The sequence below is a fragment of the Aquarana catesbeiana genome, linkage group LG12, assembly GCF_042186555.1.
Source record: "Aquarana catesbeiana isolate 2022-GZ linkage group LG12, ASM4218655v1, whole genome shotgun sequence".
Taxonomy (NCBI): domain Eukaryota; kingdom Metazoa; phylum Chordata; class Amphibia; order Anura; family Ranidae; genus Aquarana; species Aquarana catesbeiana.
The window spans coordinates 224,859,128-224,879,600 of NC_133335.1; the positions used below are offsets into that span (position 1 = coordinate 224,859,128).

Sequence of the window (20,473 nt, forward strand, 5' to 3'; positions counted from 1 at the left end):
TGTCCCCATCTCTCCCTCCACCTTCTCCCCCCCACCCACCTCTTTCTATTCCTATATCTTCCTCTCCCCCCACCTTTCCTTCTCCAACCACCACCGTCTCTCCTCCGACTTCTACCCCCACCTTCCCCCCCCCCCCCCCCCCCACCGCCATTTCTCCCCACCAACCCCCCCCACACACACACACACACACTTTTTTCTTTTGCCCCACTTACCTTCTACCCCCCCACACATACAAACACATCTCTTCCCTTACCACCCCCTCCTTCCCCAAATTTCCCTCCTTTTTTTTTCTTTTTACACCATCCTTCCATCTCTCCACTTACCTCTCTCTTTCTCTGCCCCTCCACCCACCCCCTTTCTATCTTCCCTCCCCGCTCTTTCTTCCACCCCCCCCCCCCCCCCATCTCTCGTTGCCCTTTCTCCCCACCTCCCCCATTTCTCTCCCATCTTTTTTATATTACCTGTTGATCCTGCCAGAAATGCAGTGCGTTAGTCACTTCCTGTGAGATGGAAAGACCACATAGCAATGTTATCTTTCTTCTGTAAACTACTAATCTCCCCGTCCAACCATGGGGACAACCATGGCTCCCTCCATAGATACAATGGAGAAATGAGCATTGTCGCCCTAAGACAGGAAGGTGTGTAACTGACAGGATGATAAATAAAGGGAAAAGGCCTAAAAAAACCAATGCAGCCGCCACATCGAAGGACTGGTCAGCTGCAATATGTCATTTGCTATTGGGTTTAGATAAGCAACACTGCTAATATTACATGTCTGCCATACAAACAGCCACTAGGGGGAGAACCTGCAAGTTTTTATCAATAACCTGCAACCTTAGAAATATGGAACAGCAAGGATGTGAAAATGGAAACTTTCACATACGATTGAGGAGGCGAACAGGCTGAATATAGATTTGAGTTCCCCTCTGCATGCTTTTTCGGGTTGTGACAATAAACTTTCCCACGCAGAACAAAGCCGATGTCCAGCTCCCCTGCCTGTGGAGTGCGGAGGGAGGATAAACACACTCGCCTCTTCAGCACAGGAAGGAAGTGGGGACAGCATTGTCCCTGCACACACGTTGTCTCAGTCCTTTGCCCCCAATTTCCTGGCAGCTCGCAACATGAACAACAAAGAAATTGTGGTACAGTGTGAGGGGATTATAGGGCCACGTGGGGGGGGGGGGGGGGGCATAGAGAAACCACCATTATTTCCTGTGGGACAGCCTCATATTTCATGGCCCCCCCAGGACACCCCTGATTATCATTTCCATTTCTCATAAATGTGTCTGGAATTTCACTTTAGCCACTATGGGGTTTCCAGGAAACTCTGCAGCTGTGCTCAAGTCACAAGAGGGGGAATGAGGTCAGTGCAATGTGGGTCACATCAGGCTCTATTCACTGGGATCGGGATAAGGATCCTTATTTATAGGGGAGAGATAGTATACGGGGTCTGAAGATTAGCCACATGACTGAAATTAATGATTCTTATCCTTGTGTTTAATCCTAATGAAATGAGCCTATAGTGTGTAGTATACTGTATGTACTCTACATATACCGTCCATCAGCGTTTCTCAGCCATGGTGCCATCTGGGTTCCCCTGGGGTCCCGCTAGCACAGGACCCAGTTTGCCCTTGATCAGCATCATGAATTGCCATTGTGCGGGCAGACTGGGCTCTGTGATGTGGCTCTGTGATGATGGAGGGACTCTGATGTGATGGCAGGACCTTTGACGTGGTAGGGGTCTTCTAACCAGAGGAGGGGCTTCTGACGTGACAGGGGGATACTGATGTGATGGTGGCACCTCTGACATGAGGGTGGACCTCCAACTTGATGGGTGACGTCTGATGTGGAGGGGGGACCTCTGATTACATGAAGGGGGTCTTTGACATCAAGGGGGTTCTCTGATATGAAGGGGGGGTCTTTGACATCAAGAGGGAAGACTTTGATATCAAGGGGGGACTCTAATATGATGGAGGACTTCCATTGTGATGGGGGCCTGTGGGGAATCTGACGTGATGGGGAGCCTCTGACGTGAGGGGGAACTGCCAATGTGATGGGGGACCTCCGACTTGATAGGAGACTTCTGATGTGATGGGGGGGGGTCCCTCTGGCATCAGGGGACCTCTGATGTGATGGGGGGACTCTGACTATAAGGAGGAACTCTAATGTGATGGGGGGATCTCTGATGTAATGGGGTGGAGTCTCTGATGTGATGAGGGGGTCTCTTGTGTGAAGTTGGGGGGTGACATCAAGGAGGAACTCTGATGTGATGGAGAGTATCTGATGTGATGGGGGAGGGGGGTCTCTTGCGTGCAAGGGGGTCCCTTTGATGTGATGGGGGGATACTCTGATGTAAAGGGAGACTTCAGATGTGATAGGGGGACCTCTGATGTGATGGGAACCTCCTGAGATGATGGGGACCTCCGACTTGATGGAGACTTCTAATGTAATGGGGTGGGGGCTCTGGCATGGTGGGGGAATTCTGACTTGATGGCAGGACCTCTGACATGATAGGGGACCTCTGATGTTGTGATAGGGGGACCTCTGATGTGATGGGGGACCTCCTGAGATGATGGGGACCTCCGACTTGATTGGAGACTTCTGATGTGATGGGGGGCCTCTGGCATGATAGGGACCTCTGATGTGATGGGGGGATTCTGACTATAAGGAGGAACTCTAATGTAAAGGGGGGGATCTCTGATGTAATGGAGTGGATTCTCTGATGTGATGGAGGGGTCTCTTGCGTGAAGGTAGGGGGAGACTTTGACATCATGGGGGTCTCTGATGTGATGGGGGGGGTCTCTTACGTGAAGGTGGGGGGAGACTTTGACATCAAGGAGGAACTCTGATGTGATGGAGGGTATCTGATGTGATGGGGGTGGGGGGTCTCTGGCAAGCAAGGGGGTCCCTCTGATGTAATGGGGGGATACTCTGATGTAAAGGGGGGGACCTCATATGTGTGATGTGGACCTCCGATTTGATGGGAGAATTCTGATGTGATGGGGGGCCTCTGGCATGAAGGGGTAACTCCGACATGGTGGGGGAATTCTGATTTGATGGCAGGACCTCTGACATGATAGGGTACCTCTGATGTGATGGGGGGGGGGGGGGGGGAGGGGCGGGACTCTGACGATAAGGAGGAACTCTAATGTAAAGGGGGTTTCTCTGATGTAATGGAGTGGAGCCTCTGATGTGATGGGGGGGTGTCAGGACCTTGGTAGGAGACCGAGTTGCTGAGAGGGCTCCCCTTGCGGCCGAGTGCAGCACAACCCTGAATATGGTACAGGGATGTGGTGCTCACAGAAGCACGGGTTGCCTGGAAGTAGGAGCCGGTGTTGGTGGCTTGATAGAGAAAGTCCGTAGAGGCAACGTGCTTAGGATCCAAGGATGGGACCAATGGAAGTCCAATAGGAAAATCAGAAGCCAGGCCAGGGGGTCAAACACAGTAAGCAGTCCGAGAATCAAAGCAACAAGTCCAGGTACAGGAGACAGAGGAATGCGGAGTCCGTTTAGCCAAGCCGGGGTCAGATGCAGGAAGCAGGCAGGGAGATTCAGAAGCAAGCCGGTAGAATAAGCCAGGAGGTCCAGAGGAGTCGATAACAAGCCGGGTCGGTGCACAGGAAGTCAGGACAACAGGAAGTCAGGATAACAGGAAACACAATCACAGGAACACAGGAAGAGCTGACGATAATCCAGCAATGTGGCACCATCAGTGGGACGTTTAAATAGACAAGGCGTAGTATCACGTCGTACGCACACCGTTCCGTTCGTGCGTTCGTAACATCGCGACGTTGCTACGCACGCGCATTCGTCCGAATTTGGTGCCAGGCGTCCGCCTAGTAGAAACATTGCACACCCGTGTGCGTTGATGCGCGTTAGCGCGGCCTTGCCTGTGCTGGTTTGCTAGCCTATTTCCCTGACAGGGGGTCTCTTACGTGACGGTAGGGGGAGACTTTGACATCTAAGGAGGAACTCTGATGTGATGGGGGAGCTTGTGATATGAAGGGGGTACCTCTGACATTATAGGGGAACCTTGATGTAAAGGGGGGCTTCTGATGTGAAGTTAATGTCATAAAGGTGGCGCTGTGCTTTGTCCCAGGATCAGGTTTCCCATTGATAAGTAATATTTATGTTTTTTAACATTACAGACTGGGGGGGATTTTGAATATTTTGGGTGCTAAAACTGAAAAAAAATGGGTTGAGCAGGTGTGCTGAGTGGAATATCTGATGTATAGAATCCTATTCATCATGCATAATTATGTAAATATGGAACATCAAGAATGTAAAATGTGAAACTCGAATGAAAAGTGATATTTTCCTGTTCCTATAACACAATAAAATGACACCACAATCCCCTTTGGGGAACGCTCCACCCAAGCATGAACAGCATGACGCAGCCAGGGCTAAGCCTACGCAGAGGCAGGAGAGGCTCCCCACTATGGAGGTAGAGGGGGGCCCTTTACTGCTGCAAGAGACCCCAAGGCAATGCCTCAGTGATCTTTGTACAGCACTGTGGTATATGTCAGAGCTATATGAATGTATATTGATAATACTGTGTGACGGGGGGGTTAGAGTGTAAGCTCCTGTGATTCAGAGACTGATGTGACTGGCTCAGTGTTCTCTGTACAGCACTACAGTATATGTCAGAGCTATATAAATGTATACCGATAATACTGTGTGATTTTGGGGGGACATCAAGAGCGTAAGCTCATTTGGTTCAGAGACTGATGTGACTGGTTCATTGTTCTCTGTACAGCACTGTGGTATATGTCAGAGCAATATAAATTTATATTGATAATACTGTGTGGCAGGGAGGGTAGAGTGTAAGCTCCTCTGGTTCAGAAACTGATGTTGACTGGCTCAGTGTTCTCTGTACAACACTGTGGTATATGTCAGAGCTATAAAAAAACATGTATATTAATAATAGTGTGTGAATTTGGTGGGGCATTAGAGTGTAAGCTCCTCTGGCACACTGTGTAGCTCTGCAGGATATGTTGGTACAATGTTATCATTGTATCCAGTTGGGAGAACGGCTACACATATTAGGATGAGGATAATCGTCGTTTTGTTCCCGGGACATCTCTGAAAACAAGATTTCTTCTAAGTCGCCCTTTGTACCATCTTGTTGGGCTCGGCGCCAGACTCATGTTCTACAATCCGTTCTTTTATTCCCTGTAAATGGGGACCCGGAGTGTCTGCTGGAGCCCATCTGCAGCATTGTGCCCCCCCCCCCGTATGATCTAATCGTCTGACCAGACAGAGGTCGGGGGGTTCAAAAAGTCGCCGTCGGTGAATGAAATGTGTGAATGACGGGTGGCAGGAAGTATCGGGTACAGAAGTCATAGAGATTGCTCAATGCGGTGACCTCAGAGCTCACTGTCATATATTTCCCTTTTCCTCCTATATTTTGAGCTTTGACATTATTTATGCTCAGTAGTAACTGGAAGTGGTCGGCGGAGCTGCGACAAGACGTGGCAGCGCGAGGCGAGCGACACTCCGGTAAGTACTGATAACGCTGGAGGAACGCCATCTTCACCTTCATGGGCCAGGAGGGATTCTGGTCAGAGGCTCCAAATCATTTATTATTATTATTATTATTATTTTATATGGCACTGTCATCTTCTGTGGTGCTGTACAAATTAATAGACATAATGTTGTCTGACCAGCGTGAGATGGTACAGTGCTAATCTCACCATATGCCTTACAATCTTATGCCGCGTACACACGAGCGGACTTTTCAACGGACTGAACCCCAAAGGACTTTTTGACGGAGTTCTGACGAAACGGACTTGCCTACACACGATCACACCAAAGTCCGACTGATTCAAACGTGATGACGTACGACTGGACTAGAGTAAGGAAGTTCATAGCCAGTAGCCAATAGCTGCCCTTGCGTCCTTTTTGGTGCGTCGGACTAGCATACAGACGAACGGATTTTTTTCGATAGGACTCGAGTCCATCGGAAAGATTTGAAACATGTTCTGTTTCTAAAATCTGTCAGATTTTTCGACAGGAAAGGTCCGATGAAGCCGTCAGACCTTTGCTGTCGGAAAGTCCGCTCGTGTGTATGCGGCATTATTGGACAATCTCTGTGTAGTCAACTTTACATTTACCAAAGCTATGTATGTATTATGAGGACCTACCTAAACTATTCAATCAATTTGTATCCAATCAGGCAGGCTCTTGCACTAGACCAGCCTTTCTCAAACTTTTAAACACAGAGGAACCCTTGAAATAGTTCTTTGGTCTCGGGGGAACCTCTGCTAAAAATTAGAACTCTACAACTCATGATACAATAGTGTGATGGTCAATGCAATGGAAAGAGAGGTCCTTACACTTGTGGTCATTGGGAAGAATTACCCCCTTACGGATAGCTAAAAACATCATTGGTGTCAGTGGGAACTTATCTGAGAGGCAGAAATTGCCCAATGCTGAAGGAACCCATAGTAACCTTTTGAGGAACCCTGGTTGAGAATCACTGCACTAGACCACTAGATTGTTGGTGGAGATATTGTGCAATCAGATCCTTACACCTACTGCTTATTTGGTTGATGACCTGTCGCTCTGACTATCCCAGCAGTGTAGACCTCCATGAATGGACGCACTGGTCTCCACATGTGAGTGCATCCTTAGATAGACATAGAGGGACATGGACACACGTGTATATTGTAAATAATGGGGTATGTCTACTACGCCTGCCTTCCAGCCCATCTCACAGGATATAGATCTGCTGCTAGTGGAGGCCAGGAGATGAAAGGATGAGGAAGTTACAATATGTGTGAAAGTTTCAGAGAACATTTATTTATATACACACACTAAACTGTCAAAAGAATTGGGACACCAGCCTTTACACGCACATGAATTTTATTGGCATCCCCAGTCTTATGCCCTGTACACACGATCGGATTTTCCGACAACAAATGTTGGACGGGAGCTTGTTGGCGGAAAGTCCAACCGTGTGTATGCTCCATCGAACATTTGTTGTTGGACTTTCCGCCAACAAATTTTGGCTAGCAGGTTCTCAAATTTTCCGCCAACTAATTTTTGTTGTCCGACTTTCCGATCGTGTGTACACAAGTCCGTCGGACAAAAGTCCATGCGTGCTTAGAAGCAGAAGCGTCCGGTCTTGTAAACTTGCGTTCGTAATGGAGAATTAACATTCGTGACGCGGCAAATTAGGAAATCTCCAAATGCAGCGCACAATTCTCTTCTTCTTTAATGGGATAATAATGAAGCTGCTTTGCCGGTGATACTGATGGAGTTATTGCAAACTAATTTTCAAAGGCTTTTTTTTTTCTAGTGATATCAAGAATAATAATAATAGCTCTAAATTAAAAACGCAAAAAGAAAAGCACGAATCAACACTCACTAAACTTCTACTAACACGAAATTAGCAGAAGGAGCCCAAAGGGTGGTGCTAAAAAGCTGAAAAACCATGTAGTACGTCTAGTACATCACTATATTCGTAATTGTTGGCCAACGTTTGTGTGACCGTGTGTATGCAAGACAAGTTAGAGCCAACAACCTTTGAACAAAAATCCACGGTTTTGTTGTTGGAAAGTCCGCTTGTGTGTACGGGCATTAGTGCGTAGGGTTCAATATTGAGTTGGCCCACCCCATGCAGCTATAACAGCTTCAACTCTTCTGGAAGGGCTGTCCACAAGGTTTAGGAGTGTGTCTATGGGAATGTTTGACCATTCTTCCAGAAGCGAGTTTGTGTTGGACAAGAAGGCCTGGCTCACAGTCTCAGCTCTAATTCATCCCAAAGGTGTTCTATCAGGTTGAGGTCAGGACTCTGTGCAGGCCAGTCAAGTTCCTCCACCCGAAACTCGCTCATCCATGTCTTTATGGACCTTGCTTTGTACACTGGTGTGCAGTCATGTTGGAACAGGAAGGGGCCGTCCCCAAACTGTTCCCGCAAAGTTGGGAGCATGAAATTGTCCAAAATGTCTTGGTATTCTGACGCCTTAAGAGTTCCCTTCACTGGAACTAAGGGGCCAAACCCAACCCCTGAAAAACAACCCCACATCATAATCCCCCCTCCACCAAATGATTTGGACCAGTGCACAAAGCAAGGTCCATAAAGACATGGATGAGCGAGTTTGGGGTGGAGGAACTTGACTGGCCTGCACCTGACCTCCTGACCTCAACACAACAGAACACCTTTGGGATGAATTTGAGCGGAGACTGCGAGCCAGGCCTTTTCGTCCAACATCAGTGCCTGACCTCACAAATGCACTTCTGGAAGAATAGTCAAACATTCCCATAGACACACTCCTAAACCTTGTGGACAGCCTTCCCAGAAGAGTTGAAGCTGTTATAGCTGGAAAGGGTGGGCCAACTCAATATTGAACCCTACGGACTAAGACTGGGATGTCATTAAAGTTCATGTGCATCATGCATGTAAAGGCAGGCGTCCCAATACTTTAGACAATACTTCTGACAGTATAGTGTGTGTGTATATATGTATATATGTCTATCTATCTATCTATCTATCTATCTATCTATCTATCTATCTATCTATCTATCTATCTATCTATCTATCTATCTATCTATCTATCCAGAATAAACCAGGTCAGTGTAGTGTTGGCTGTTGGTGATATTCGCAGTGTAATAATCCCTCAGTATGGAGTGTATGAGAGCCTTGCGCTCCCCACTAAGCCGGCCCATAGATCTGTCCGCCGGGCTCTCTACATTCTCCATATTTATGAAGCCGATTTCCTTTCTGACTCTGAAATCTGCGATTCGGAGGTCTTACAGCTGATCTCCAGGATTGGGAAGATTTTCAGAGGCAGCATCACTGTCACCTGAACATGAGCGAGTTTTTCTGAGATTGGAAATGTCATCTAATTTCTGGGAGATGATCCCTCCTGGCCACAAGAGAGAATGAGACAAAAAGAGAGGGGGGTGGAATAAAGAGTGAGAAGCCTGGATGGGGGGAGTAGAAAAAAAGGGAAAAAAGTCTAGATTGGGGATAGGTGGGGGTTAGTAGGAGAAAGGAAGTTGGGGGGGGGGGGGTACAAAGAAATGAAGGGAGAGAAGGCTACATGACAGGGATAGGGGGGGTTAAGAGAGGGAAGTCTTGAAGGGGGCTGATCAGGGAGGAAAAGCGGGGCTTAACAGAAATCTAGATGGTGGTGGTGGTGGTGGTGGGGGGGGTTAAATGGCGAGAAGACTAGATGGTGGGGGGGGATAAGGGGAGAAAAGACTGGATGGTGGTGGTGGAGAGGGTAGTGGAAGGATGAGAAGACTAGGTGGTGGTGGTGGTGTGGGGGGACTAGATTGTGGTGGGGGAAAGGGAGAGAAGAGACTAGATGGTGTGGTGGGAGGGGGAATAAAGGGAGAGAAGACTAGATGGCGGTGGAGGGAGGGGTAGAAGAAGGGTGAGAAGACTAGAATGTGGTTGGGGAGGGGGGGGGGGGGATAAATGGAGAGAAGACTAGATGAAGGGGGGGAGGGAGAGGAGACTAGATGGTGTGGGGGGGGGGGAGGGGAATAAAGGGAGAGAGGAATAGATTGTGATGGGGATAAGGGGAGAGAAGTCTGGGAGGGGGGGGGCAATAAAGTGAGAGAAGACTAGATGGTGGGGAGTATAAAGTGAGAGAGGACTTGGATGGTGGCGAGGGGATAAAGGGAGAGAAGACTAGATGGAGGGGGGGGAGAGGAGACTAGAGGATGTGGGGGAAGAGGGGAATTTAGAGAGAAGATTAGATCATAGTGGTGGTGGGGGGATAAACTGAGAGAAGTCTAGATGGGAGGGGGGGATAAAATGAGAGAAGTCTAGATGAAGGCGGGTGATAAAGTGAGAGAAGTCTAGATGGTGGTGGTGGGGGGGTTGAGGGGTGGAGGATTTGTGCTAGGAGTGGTGATTTTTTTAGGGGGGGCATTTGTGCTCAGAGGATTTGGGGGTTTGAGGGGGCAGAGACGTGTGTTGGGGGGGTAATTCAGCAGGGGGGGGCGGATTTGTACTGGGAGGAGGGGGAAGTTTATGCTTGGGGAAATCAATGCAGATTAGGGCTCATATTTTTTTTTTGGGGGGGTGGGAGTATTTTTTCCGACACATAATGCTTATGCATCTTGGCGGGGGGGGGGGGGGGGTTGGCATGTTTGCCCTGGGCTTTAGGTGACCTTGCTCCAGCACTGGGTATTTGATTTTGTTTTCTGGAGAGTGTGGTGGGGAAGTGAGACTCTGGGAATGCAGAAGAGGATTCTTGAAAATTCGACCCCAAGAAGCCAACAGGTAATTCCATTCTGTCACCAACGTCTCCTGTAACAAATGTCAGTATTGGGTGGAGTGACCCGTAAAATGTCATTGCCGCCCTGTACAGGAGCGCGGTTGGATTCCGTCACATTTCACTGGCTCTTCTGGCATTTTCTTCGCTGTGTCAGTTGTGCCGACCGCCCGCTAAGATGTCATGTCAGCAGGGTGAAGGTCTGTGACGGAGGGAAGGTCCTCAGAGATGTCACCTCTATAGGAACGGCTCAGTGGTAGGAACGTTTTTCCGGGAGGAGTAAAATCTACCTTCAGAAATCAAGAATGTTATGAAGAGTGTGCGGGGGTCTCGCTTAAAGGAGACCGGTCGGGATAAAAACGCGGAAGCGGCCATTGCAGTTTTGTGGGGGCTCAGGGTTTGTCATTTTCATCCTTGGCTTTATTACCTAGCGAGTCACTGACACGGAACAGGTAGTCATCCGATGAGTCCATCGAACATTAATATACACTATATACATTGAAATCTACTGAGGTTCAAAACCCTCAGAGCAGTGGGAGGTGGTGGGAGAAGTAGGGGGTGGGGTGGCGGGAGGCAAATTGGCAGCTAATGGGAAGAGCAGTGGAAGGTGGTAAGGTGAGCAGTGGATGGCGGTAAAAGGAGCAATGGGAGCAAGTGGTGGGCCGAAAAGTGGGAGGTGGTAGGTTGATCAATGGGAGGTGGTAGCCTGTAGGGCGAGCGGTGGGAGGTGGTAGGGTGAGAAGTGGTAGGTTGATCAATGGGAGGTGGTAGCCTGTAGGGCGAGCGGTGGGAGGTGGTAGGGTGAGAAGTGGTAGGTTGATCAATGGGAGGTGGTAGCCTGTAGGGCGAGCGGTGGGAGGTGGTAGGGTGAGAAGTGGTAGGTTGATCAATGGGAGGTGGTAGCCTGTAGGGCGAGCGGTGGGAGGTGGTAGGGTGAGAAGTGGTAGGTTGATCAATGGGGGGTGGTAGCCTGTAGGGCGAGCGGTGGGAGGTGGTAGGGTGAGAAGTGGGAGCAGCAAGCGGTGATGGGATGAGTAGTGGGAAGTGGTGGTGTGGGCATTGGGAGGCGACAGGAGGAGGAGTAGAAGTCGATTGGGTTAGAAGTAGTAAGTGGTGGGATCAGTAGAGAGTAGAGGCAGAAATAACAGCAGGAGGTGGCAGAGGGAACAGTGGGCAGTGGGAGGTGGTAGAAGAAGGAGCAGTGAAATCTAGTGGGAGAAGTAATGGAAAATTTTGGGGGAGCAGTGTGCAGGGACAGCATTAGAAGCAGGAGGGAACAGCATGCATTGGTGTGAGGTGGTAAAAGGAGTAATGGGAAGTGGTGGGAGAAGTGGGAGATGGTGGTGGATTGGTGGGGAAGTGGTGGGAGGTGGAGTGGTGAGGAAAGTGGTGGAGTGATGGGAGGTGGTGGATAGAACAGAGGGCAGAGGCAGGGTAAGCAGTAAGAGGTGGCAGGGGGAGCAGAAGGCATTGGTGGAGATGACGTGTGGTGGGCAGTGACATGAACTGTGGGTGGGGTAAGGAGGAGCGTGGGATGGAGGAGGACACACCAGGTAAGTTGATTGTCCTTGAGCTCATTGCATAAACAGAGCCCCTGACTGGTGCTTGTTGATTGTCTCATTAATTAGTGAAATGAGGATAAGGACGACAGCCAGAATGACTGACCCCCACATTTCTAAGGGCTCCTCATGGCAGGCTGAGTGCCAAGAGCAGTTACTTTTTTTTTTTTTTTCCCCCACAATTCTTCGCCAACCGGTTCCCTTTATGGAAAACAAAATTATAAAGGTCTTCCATTTCAAGCTTTCAGAAATTGTAGAATGGTTACTCCATGGATCTCTATGAGAAGATCCTGATTGTCTCCTCCTTCTTGACTGGATCTCTATGAGCAGATTCCATGGTCCTTGTCTGTAGCCCTGGCTGGATCTCCATGAGCGTATCCCCCGGCCTTGTCTGTAGCCCTGGCTGAATCGTTGGGCAGATACCCGACCCTGTCTGTAGCCCTGGCTGGATCTGTTTGAGCGGATCCCCTGGACTTGTCTGTAGCCCTGGCTGGATCTCTATGAGTAGATCAGCTGACCTTGTCTGTAGCCCTGGCTGGATCTGTTTGAGCGGATCTCCTGCCTTGTCTGTTGCCCTGGCTGGATCTCTATAAGCGGATCCCTCAGCCTTGTCTGTAGCCCTGGCTGGATCTCTTTTTGAGTGGATCCCCCTGCCTTGTCTGTAGCCCTGGCCTTGTCTGTAGCTATGGCTGGATCTCTAAGTGGATCCCCCTGGCTGAATCTTTAAGTAGATTCCTGGCCTTGTCTGTAGCCCTTGCCTTGTCAGTAGCTATGGCTGGATCTCTATGAGTGGATCCCCCTGCCTTGCCTGTAGCCCTTGCCTTGTCTGTAGCTATGGCTGGATCATTGAGCAGATCCCCCGCCTTGCCTGTAGCCCTGGCTGGATCTCCTTGAGCGGATCCCCTGGCCTTGTCTGTAGCCCTGGCTGGATCTCTATGAGCAGATCCCCCAATTGCGTCTTTTTCCCTGACTGGATTTCAAAGAGTGTTTCTGACTCTGTTTGGTTTTTCCATGCCGTATAATAAATCCGTACAGAAGCCTCTTTTCCCGGACCAGGTTAGCGCTCAGCTGACGGACCGCATTGTCCTGTTTGGTTATTAGCAGACTTAGTCACAAGATTTCCCAAAAATGACATCGTGTTCAGCACAGCTAAGCCCTCTGTTGTATTTAACGAGAGCTGCTCCGCCCTAAAACGTGTTTTCTGTGAGTCATAGACATCCGAAACATAGAGACATTGTCCTGTAAAGAAGGGGTAAGTGTTACAATGATGGCTGTCTACATCTTGGGAAGATTTACCCTCACTTCCTGTCTTGGTGATAGAAGTCACATAGAGAGGAAGTGATGGAATCTTCCTGATGGGGACATTTTTTTTTTAGCTGGGGGTGGGGTTTGGTGGCAGGGGAGGGGTTACAGCAACAGTTATATATTTGTTGCTATTTGTGTATTCCTGGCCCAGTGACACCTGTACTGTTTTTTTTTTTTGTCCTAGTATCACTGGGACAGGAAGTGAGAGGTGAATCTCCCCAAGGAGGACACAGACCGCTATAAAATTTCAACAGAAGTTCTGGCTTTTCCAAATCAAGTTGGATTATATTTTTATTTTTTTATTCCAGCAGTGGAGTTCATGAAATCTGTCTTGAGGCTGATAGGCTCCGTTCACACCATGGCGTTATGGATCGTGGGCGGAATGGATCGCAGCGACGAAGGCCGAAATCAGGCTTACAGGGGGCGTGTCCTCTCCGCGTGAACTTGAGATCCATTTACGTCTTCAGATTAATGTGGAAATCTATATTTAATTTAATTTTAATATAATTGTTTTACTTTTTTTCTCTCTCCCCACCTACTTCTGTCTGCAAAAAGCGCACATCATCCCCCCGGGATTCTGTCATTGGTTGGCACATTCAGCAGGGGATTTTCTACCAATGGGTTTTCTTAGTGTGGATCATGTGACCACTCTTCCCCTCTTCTCTTCTATAGCTTTACACAAGGTTTTTTTTTTTTTTCAATGGGAACGCGGCGGAACGCTCCTCCGGCACTGAATGTGGCAAGGGATGCTGGAGGGTCTATTGATGTTGGCTATAGTTGCTGGAGGGGGATTTATTATTGCTGAGGGTGGGTCTTATGTTGCTCGAGTCTATTGAAGCTGACTGTTGGGAGTCCATTGTTGCTGGGGGGTTCCATTGTTACTGGGATGGATCTATTGTTGCTGTTTTTTTTTTTGTTTTTTATTGTTGCTGGGGCGGACCTATTGTTGCTGGGGTGGACCTGTTGTTGCTGGGGCGATCCTGTTGTTGCTGGGATGGATCTATTGTTGCTGTTTTTTTTTTTTTTAATTGTTGCTGGGTCGGACCTATTGTTGCTGGGGCGATCCTGTTGTTGCTGGGGCGATCCTGTTGTTGCTGGGGCGGACCTATTGTTGCTGGGGCGGACCTATTGTTGCTGGGGCGTGCCTATTGTTGTTGGGGTGGACCTATTGTTTGCTAGGGCCAACATATTGTTATAGAAGCAGACCTATTGTTAATGTTGCTGAAGCGGACCCTATTGTTGCTGAAGCGGATTCTATTGTTGCTGAAGCGAACCCTATTGTTGCTGGGGCATGCCTATTGTTGCTGGGGCATGCCTATTGTTGCTGGGGCCGACATATTGTTGCAGAGGCCGACCTATTGTTGCTGGGCGGATCTATTGTTGCTGAAGCGGACCCTATTGTTGGTGGGGCGGACCTATTGTTGCTGGGGCAGACCTATTGTTGCTGGGGCAGACCTATTGTTGCTGGGGCGGACCTATTGCTGCTGGGGCGGACCTATTGCTGGGCCGGACTTATTGTTGCTGGAGCATGCCTATTGTTGCTTGTGCGGACCTATTGTAGCTAGGGCCGACATATTTTATTTAAAAGTAGATGATATTCAGCATAGGAAAGTCTCCAGCAAACATCAATACGTAAACCTTCCGGTCTCAGCCGCGACCAGAAGGGACGTTATCTGGCTCCTCCCAACGCGTTGCGTCACAACACACGTAAATTCATCCCTGATGAAGTCACGTGTGTTGTGATGAAACGCGTTCGGCTGAATAAATGGTATCAAGCGTTGTAAGACCTATTTGGTCTTCATGTGAGGTGAGTGTCTAGAGCACATAGTGTGGATTCCTGATGGTATATGGGAGCGTGATTTGCCATCACTGGATTTTGTTTTACTTTTTAATGGACACATTGGCACTGAAATGGACTATATATTGCAATTTGTCTGATGAATTATTTATGTGTTTCCTTTATGTATTTGCTGGTATACCAAAGGGCCTGGTACGGATAAGGGGATGGACCCCCACACAGTTTTTTTTTTTTTTTTTTTTTTTTCAGAATTTTTGTTTGCCGGCAATTCTGTTTACATTCAGCTGTCAGTGGGGAAGCCTGCTGACAGCCAATAAGTCATCGGTTGTCAAGGATGCGGTGGCCGGCTTCCTGGCCCGCTCCTTAACAACCAGCTATTCTTCTCGCATGACAAGTCACAGCCCATGAATTTCAATGAAAACCATCTAAATCTATGCAACTTCAAGTCGCAGTGACTTTAAAAAGGTCCATGCACTACTTTGATGCGACTTTCATACGACTAGAGTGCCATAGACTGCTATGTAAAATCTCAAAAGTCGCATCCTAATGTTTTTAATGCGACAGTTGTGCAACAGTCAAAGTCAACAGCCAAAGCCGCATCCAAGTCGCACCCATTCAAAGTTACATCAAAGTTGACTTTTAAAAGGTTCCTGTACTACTTTGATGCGACTTTGATGCGACCTGAGTGCCATAGACTGCAATGTAAACTCTCAAAAGTCGCAAAGAAGAGGCATCCTAACCTCTTAGCGCTGACAGTATGCAAATATGTGGCCTCTCGGCGGGTGGGCCTCGACACCGAGAGGTCGCAAATTTGTGTACCACCCGATGCGCTCCCGGCATAGTTATCGGAGCCTAACGGAAAGCTCCCAATCCCTATTTGCATTTAGGAGCTTTCCGATTATGTGACCGCTGTGACAGCCAATCACGGTGGTCACATAATCATAAATCCCACCCCGCCTGCTGGCATTAGAAATGCCTTAAAGGGCCGGGAGGCACCGATGTTACAGGGTCATTGTTATCAATGCAACAGCCAACATCCAAGTCGCACCCATCCAAAGTCGCAATGAAAATCGCACGACTTTGGAGTCGCACATGTGGGAATGGAGCCTTAAACCTGGAAGCTGATTGGTTTCTATACACAGCTGCACCAGATTTTGCACTCTCCAGTTTTAGTAGATCCCCCCCCCCCAGGATTTTTATAAATTGTTGAAATTTTTTTTTTAAGCACGGCCGTAATGCGGAGAAACGATCGCAGAATTTCACGCTGACCTGAACTCGATGTTTCCCGGGAAAAAATTGTATAATTAGGGGGCATTCTGTTATGATTTTCTGAAATGAGACTTTCAGCGGCCCGTCACGCAGTGCCCCACCGGTGGTCGCTTATTTGGCATTTAAAAAAAAAAAAACGCAGTCGGCTCTCGAAGGCAGGATGGCGCTAAACTGAAAACGAGGCGTCGGAGGTCGCCCACAATGGGGACATTTGTGTTGTTCTGCATAAGGAAACGGATCGGATTGTACCGCGCTCTTCACGCGTCGTCTTCTGTCCTTATCTTGTATGAACAACAATATTCTAGAGAAAACAAGAATTTCAGGTTAGTTTACATTGAAGCGCTGATGGATAAGAGCCGACTTACACCAAAGCCCCTTGCACTCAGTGCGCATATTTCTGGTGCGTTTTTTGGCATTATTCATGATTTTTTTACTGCTCTGCGTTTGCAGTGTGTTCAGTATATTCATGCGTTAAAATTTTAGCAGCTCTCGCATCAGATTTGAATTATCATTTGCATCCAGACAAATTACATTTTTTTTTTCTTTTATTGATAGGATGGGGTTCAAATTCTGTTCTGTTTTCTTTTCTGTGTGCCCCCGTTGGGGAGATTTCTCTCACTTCCTGTCCCTGTGACACCAGGCAGTTCCTCACTTCCTGTCCCCATGACACAATTTGTTTGTATAAACTACAGAATGCTATCCATAGCACCAGATTGAGCCCTCAATGCCACGGCTCCAAAGCTGATTACCTGACCTCCCTCGCCGCCAGACACTGGACAAAATCCAGCACCCCCATTGGTGTCCTCTCATCCGACTCGGCCCCAGAGACCTCATTAGAGCTTCACCATCTTCCCACAACCGCCCTCTTCCATCTCTTCCTCCCCCCCGACACACATGGCTCCAATCTGATGTTTGGCCACAACTTCCACAATTCTGCCCAAAAGAAAGAAGTCAAAGTTCTGTTCTCTTCTGAAAGGGGAATAATGTGTGCGTGTGTGAGGGGCCCCGGGCCCTGAGAGTGGGAGCTGACAGTGAAACCACTTCTTTCCAGATATAAGATATATTATACAGGAGTGACATCACCGCTCTCCAGATATAAGATATATTATACAGGAGTGACATCACCACTCTCCAGATATGAATGAATGAATGACTGGTATAGTGCTGCAAATGCAAACTGAATCGCCTCAAGGCGCTTGGTCCATCCTGTGGGTCCAGCTTGTTAGAAGAGGTGGGTCTTGAGTTTCTTCCTGAAGGCCTGATGGTTTTCTTCCATACGGATGTTGGTCGGTAGAGTGTTCCATAGCCGTGGTGCTTGAACTGCGAATCTTCGTTCTCCTTTTGATTTGTAGCGGGATTTGGGAACGTGGAGGAGGTTTTGGTGGGTTGATCGAAGACTGTGATTAGGTACGTAGCATTTTATTTTCTCGCATAGGTATTGAGGCGCGTTTCCATGTAGGCATTTATGGGTGAGGCAGAGGGTCTTGAATGTGATCCGATCCTTTATGGTTAGCCAATGTAGGCTCCTCAGGGATGGGGAAATGGGTTCCCAGGGTTTTTTTCCTGTTATCAGTCTTGCTGCGGTGTTTTGGATGAGTTGTAGGCGTGCAATCTGGTATTTAGGTAGTCCGGCGTAAAGGGAGTTTGCTTAGTCGATTCGGGAGTTAATGATGGTTCCTACTACTGCTGCTTTGTCCTCTTTAGAAATGAAGGGGATGAGTCTGCGTAGCAGGTGAAGAAGGTGGTGAGATCCGCTGACTACTAATCCAATTTGTGTATCCATTGACATTTCTGTGTCGAAAATGACTCCAAGACTTTTGACGTTGGTGCTTGGGGCGATGGTCTGTCCAAAGACGGTGGGCGGAGTCCAAGGGTTCTTGTTTTTTGAGTTTTGGTTTGCATGTAGTAGGAGAAGCTCTATTTTGGATCCGTTGAGTTTGAGGTAGCTAGTGGTCATCCAGTTGTCTATCATCTAGCATTTTTCTAGTTGTTGATAGTGATCTTTTTGTCCGGTGATCCGAAAGTAGAGTTGCGTGTCATCAGCGTACGAGTTGTAGCGTAGGTCCGAATTTCTGATGATTTTGGGGAGCGGACGGATATAGATGTTGAAAAGGACTGGTGATAAAGGTGACCCTTGAGGGACTCCATACGATATTGCCTGGGTTTCAGAGGTGAAGGCTCCTGTTTCACTGTCTGAGAGCGATTTTCCAGGAACGATGCGAACCATTGTAGCTCTGAATCTGTGACTCCCGCTACTTCTGTGAGGCGGATGAGTAGGGTGTTGTGGTCCACTGTATCGAACGCTGCACTGAAGTCCAGCAGTACCAGGAGACTTGATTCTCCATCATCTGCAGCTTCGAGGGCGTCGTCCCATACTTTGAGGAGTGCGTTTCCGTGCCAAGGCCTGGGCGGAAGCCTAAATGCAGTGGGTCCAAGAGATTGTGTGTGTCCAGGTGGAGTTGTAGTTGTACGACTGCTTTCTCCATGACCTTGGAGATGGTGTTGAGACTTGTTATCGGTCTGCGGTAGTTGGGGTCGAGGTTGGGTTTCTTTAGAAGAGGTTTGACGATGCCTTGCTTGAGGGCGATCGGGACAGTCCCTTCTTTGAATGACTGATTTATGAGGTGTGTTATAGTGGAAGCAAGGATGTCGGAACATTCTTTCAGAAGTTTTGTGGGAATGATGTCGTTTGGTGAAGTGCTATCTCTGAGGCTTCTGATGTTTTTGGTGCTGTCAGTGGTGATTGGGATTAGTGAGATTTTCGGTCCTTGTGTGATGTTTGTATCGCTATCCTCTTTTTGCTTTCGTTGATTGAGGTTGGTAGTTTTTTTCTGTTGAATTGTTTTACGGATGTTATCGATTTTGTCGATGAAAAAGTCCGATAGCTTATTGCAAAATTCTTGATTTTCATTTGCTGGGGGCTCTAGGCAGGTTGGGTTCATAGTCTGGGCGACAATTTTGAACAGTTCCCGAGGGCGGTTTAAGGCTGTTGAGATGGTGTTCGAGAAATATTCTTTTTTTGCTTTGAAGATTGCTTTGTGATATTTCCCGGTGAGAGCTTTGTAGTTTGAGTGGTTTTCCTTAGTGGAGTTTCTTCTCCAGGCTCTTTCAGCTCTTCTGCGTTCGCGCTTCAGTAGAGTAAGGGTGCCAGTAAACCATCCTGAGTTTTTTTTGCGGATGAGTGTTCTGTGTTTTAGGGCCACTGAGTCTGCCGTTTGTAGCTATGCCTTGTCTAAGGAGTTGAGTGTTTGTTCAGTTGAGTGGTTTAAATTTATCGTTGCTATTTTGTTTGATAATATGGTTTTGAAGAGTTCGGATTGTAGTTTCTTCTGAGATCTAGACCAGTGTGTTATTGCGTGATTCCGTTTTTGGAGGGTGGTGTTGGTGGCGATTTTGAATTTGATGGTGGGGGTCCAGGGTAGCGGTACGTTGTCAAATATGTTGATGTCCATATTTTGTTTGAAGATGAGGTCCAAAATATGTCCTGAACCATGTGTAGGAGCATTTATCAGTTGCTGGAGACCTAGTTCTTCCAGTTGGTTGATGCAGGCGGTGGCGATAGGGTTGAGGGTGGAGTTTGCCCAGAGGTTGAAGTCTCCAAGTACCAGAAAGTTTTTGTTTTTCAGGATGAGTGCTGAGATGAATTCCGTGAAGGGTGTAAGGAGATTGGTCTTTGGCCCTGGAGGTCTGTAGCATAGTAGTATGTGAATAGTGTCTTGGGGTGTTGTTTGAAGATGAAGGGAGAGTGTCTCCATGAATAGCACTGAGTTCTGTGATGTTGGTTTGGTGAGTGCGAGGTGAGATTTGAAGATTACTGCTAGGCCTCCTCCTTTTTCCTCTTCTATGCTCAGTTAGGATCCTGTAGTTCTCAGGCACCAATTCGGTTAAAATGGCCTTGCAGTCGGGTGTTAGCCAGCTTTCCGTGATGAAAAGGCAATCTATGTTTTCGATGATGAAGTTGTGGATTTCCAGTCTGTGCTTGACTGCAGATCTGGTGTTGATCAGGGCACATGCTAGTTGTTGTGGTTGAATTGGTGTCTCCCTATGTTTGATGGTTGATTGTAGGTTGGTCCTTAGTTCTTTTTGTAGTCATTTTTGAATGTAGGTTGGTAATGTTGAGGCGGTATTTCTTAGCCTGTGGAGGGCGTTCGCTGAGTATTTGACAATGCACATGGTGAGAAAAGACAAAGTTGCTGAAGGAAGGATGATATGATGAGGATACTGATGTGGCGATGATGAGCTTGCTGAGAGGATGGAGGTTCTGATGGCTGCCACTGCTACGGGGGTGGAGTTGTTGATGGTCCGGATGA

General features: G+C 48.0%; 1 protein-coding gene across 2 annotated transcripts in view; it reads left to right on the forward strand.

The window, feature by feature from the left end:
- The first annotated feature begins 5,377 nt into the window (after positions 1 to 5,377).
- Positions 5,378 to 20,473, forward strand: part of GAS7 (growth arrest specific 7) — a 156,173-nt gene continuing 141,077 nt past the window's right edge. The window contains exon 1 of one of the 2 annotated variants that reach the window (XM_073606787.1): positions 5,378 to 5,499. Coding sequence is in view for 1 of the 2 variants with exons in the window: in XM_073606786.1 (XP_073462887.1) it covers positions 10,196 to 10,240 (45 nt within the window). In the remaining variant the exon portion in view is untranslated. Of the gene's footprint in view, positions 5,500 to 10,180; positions 10,241 to 20,473 lie in introns of those variants that run through there. The other variant, XM_073606786.1, reaches the window with a different exon arrangement.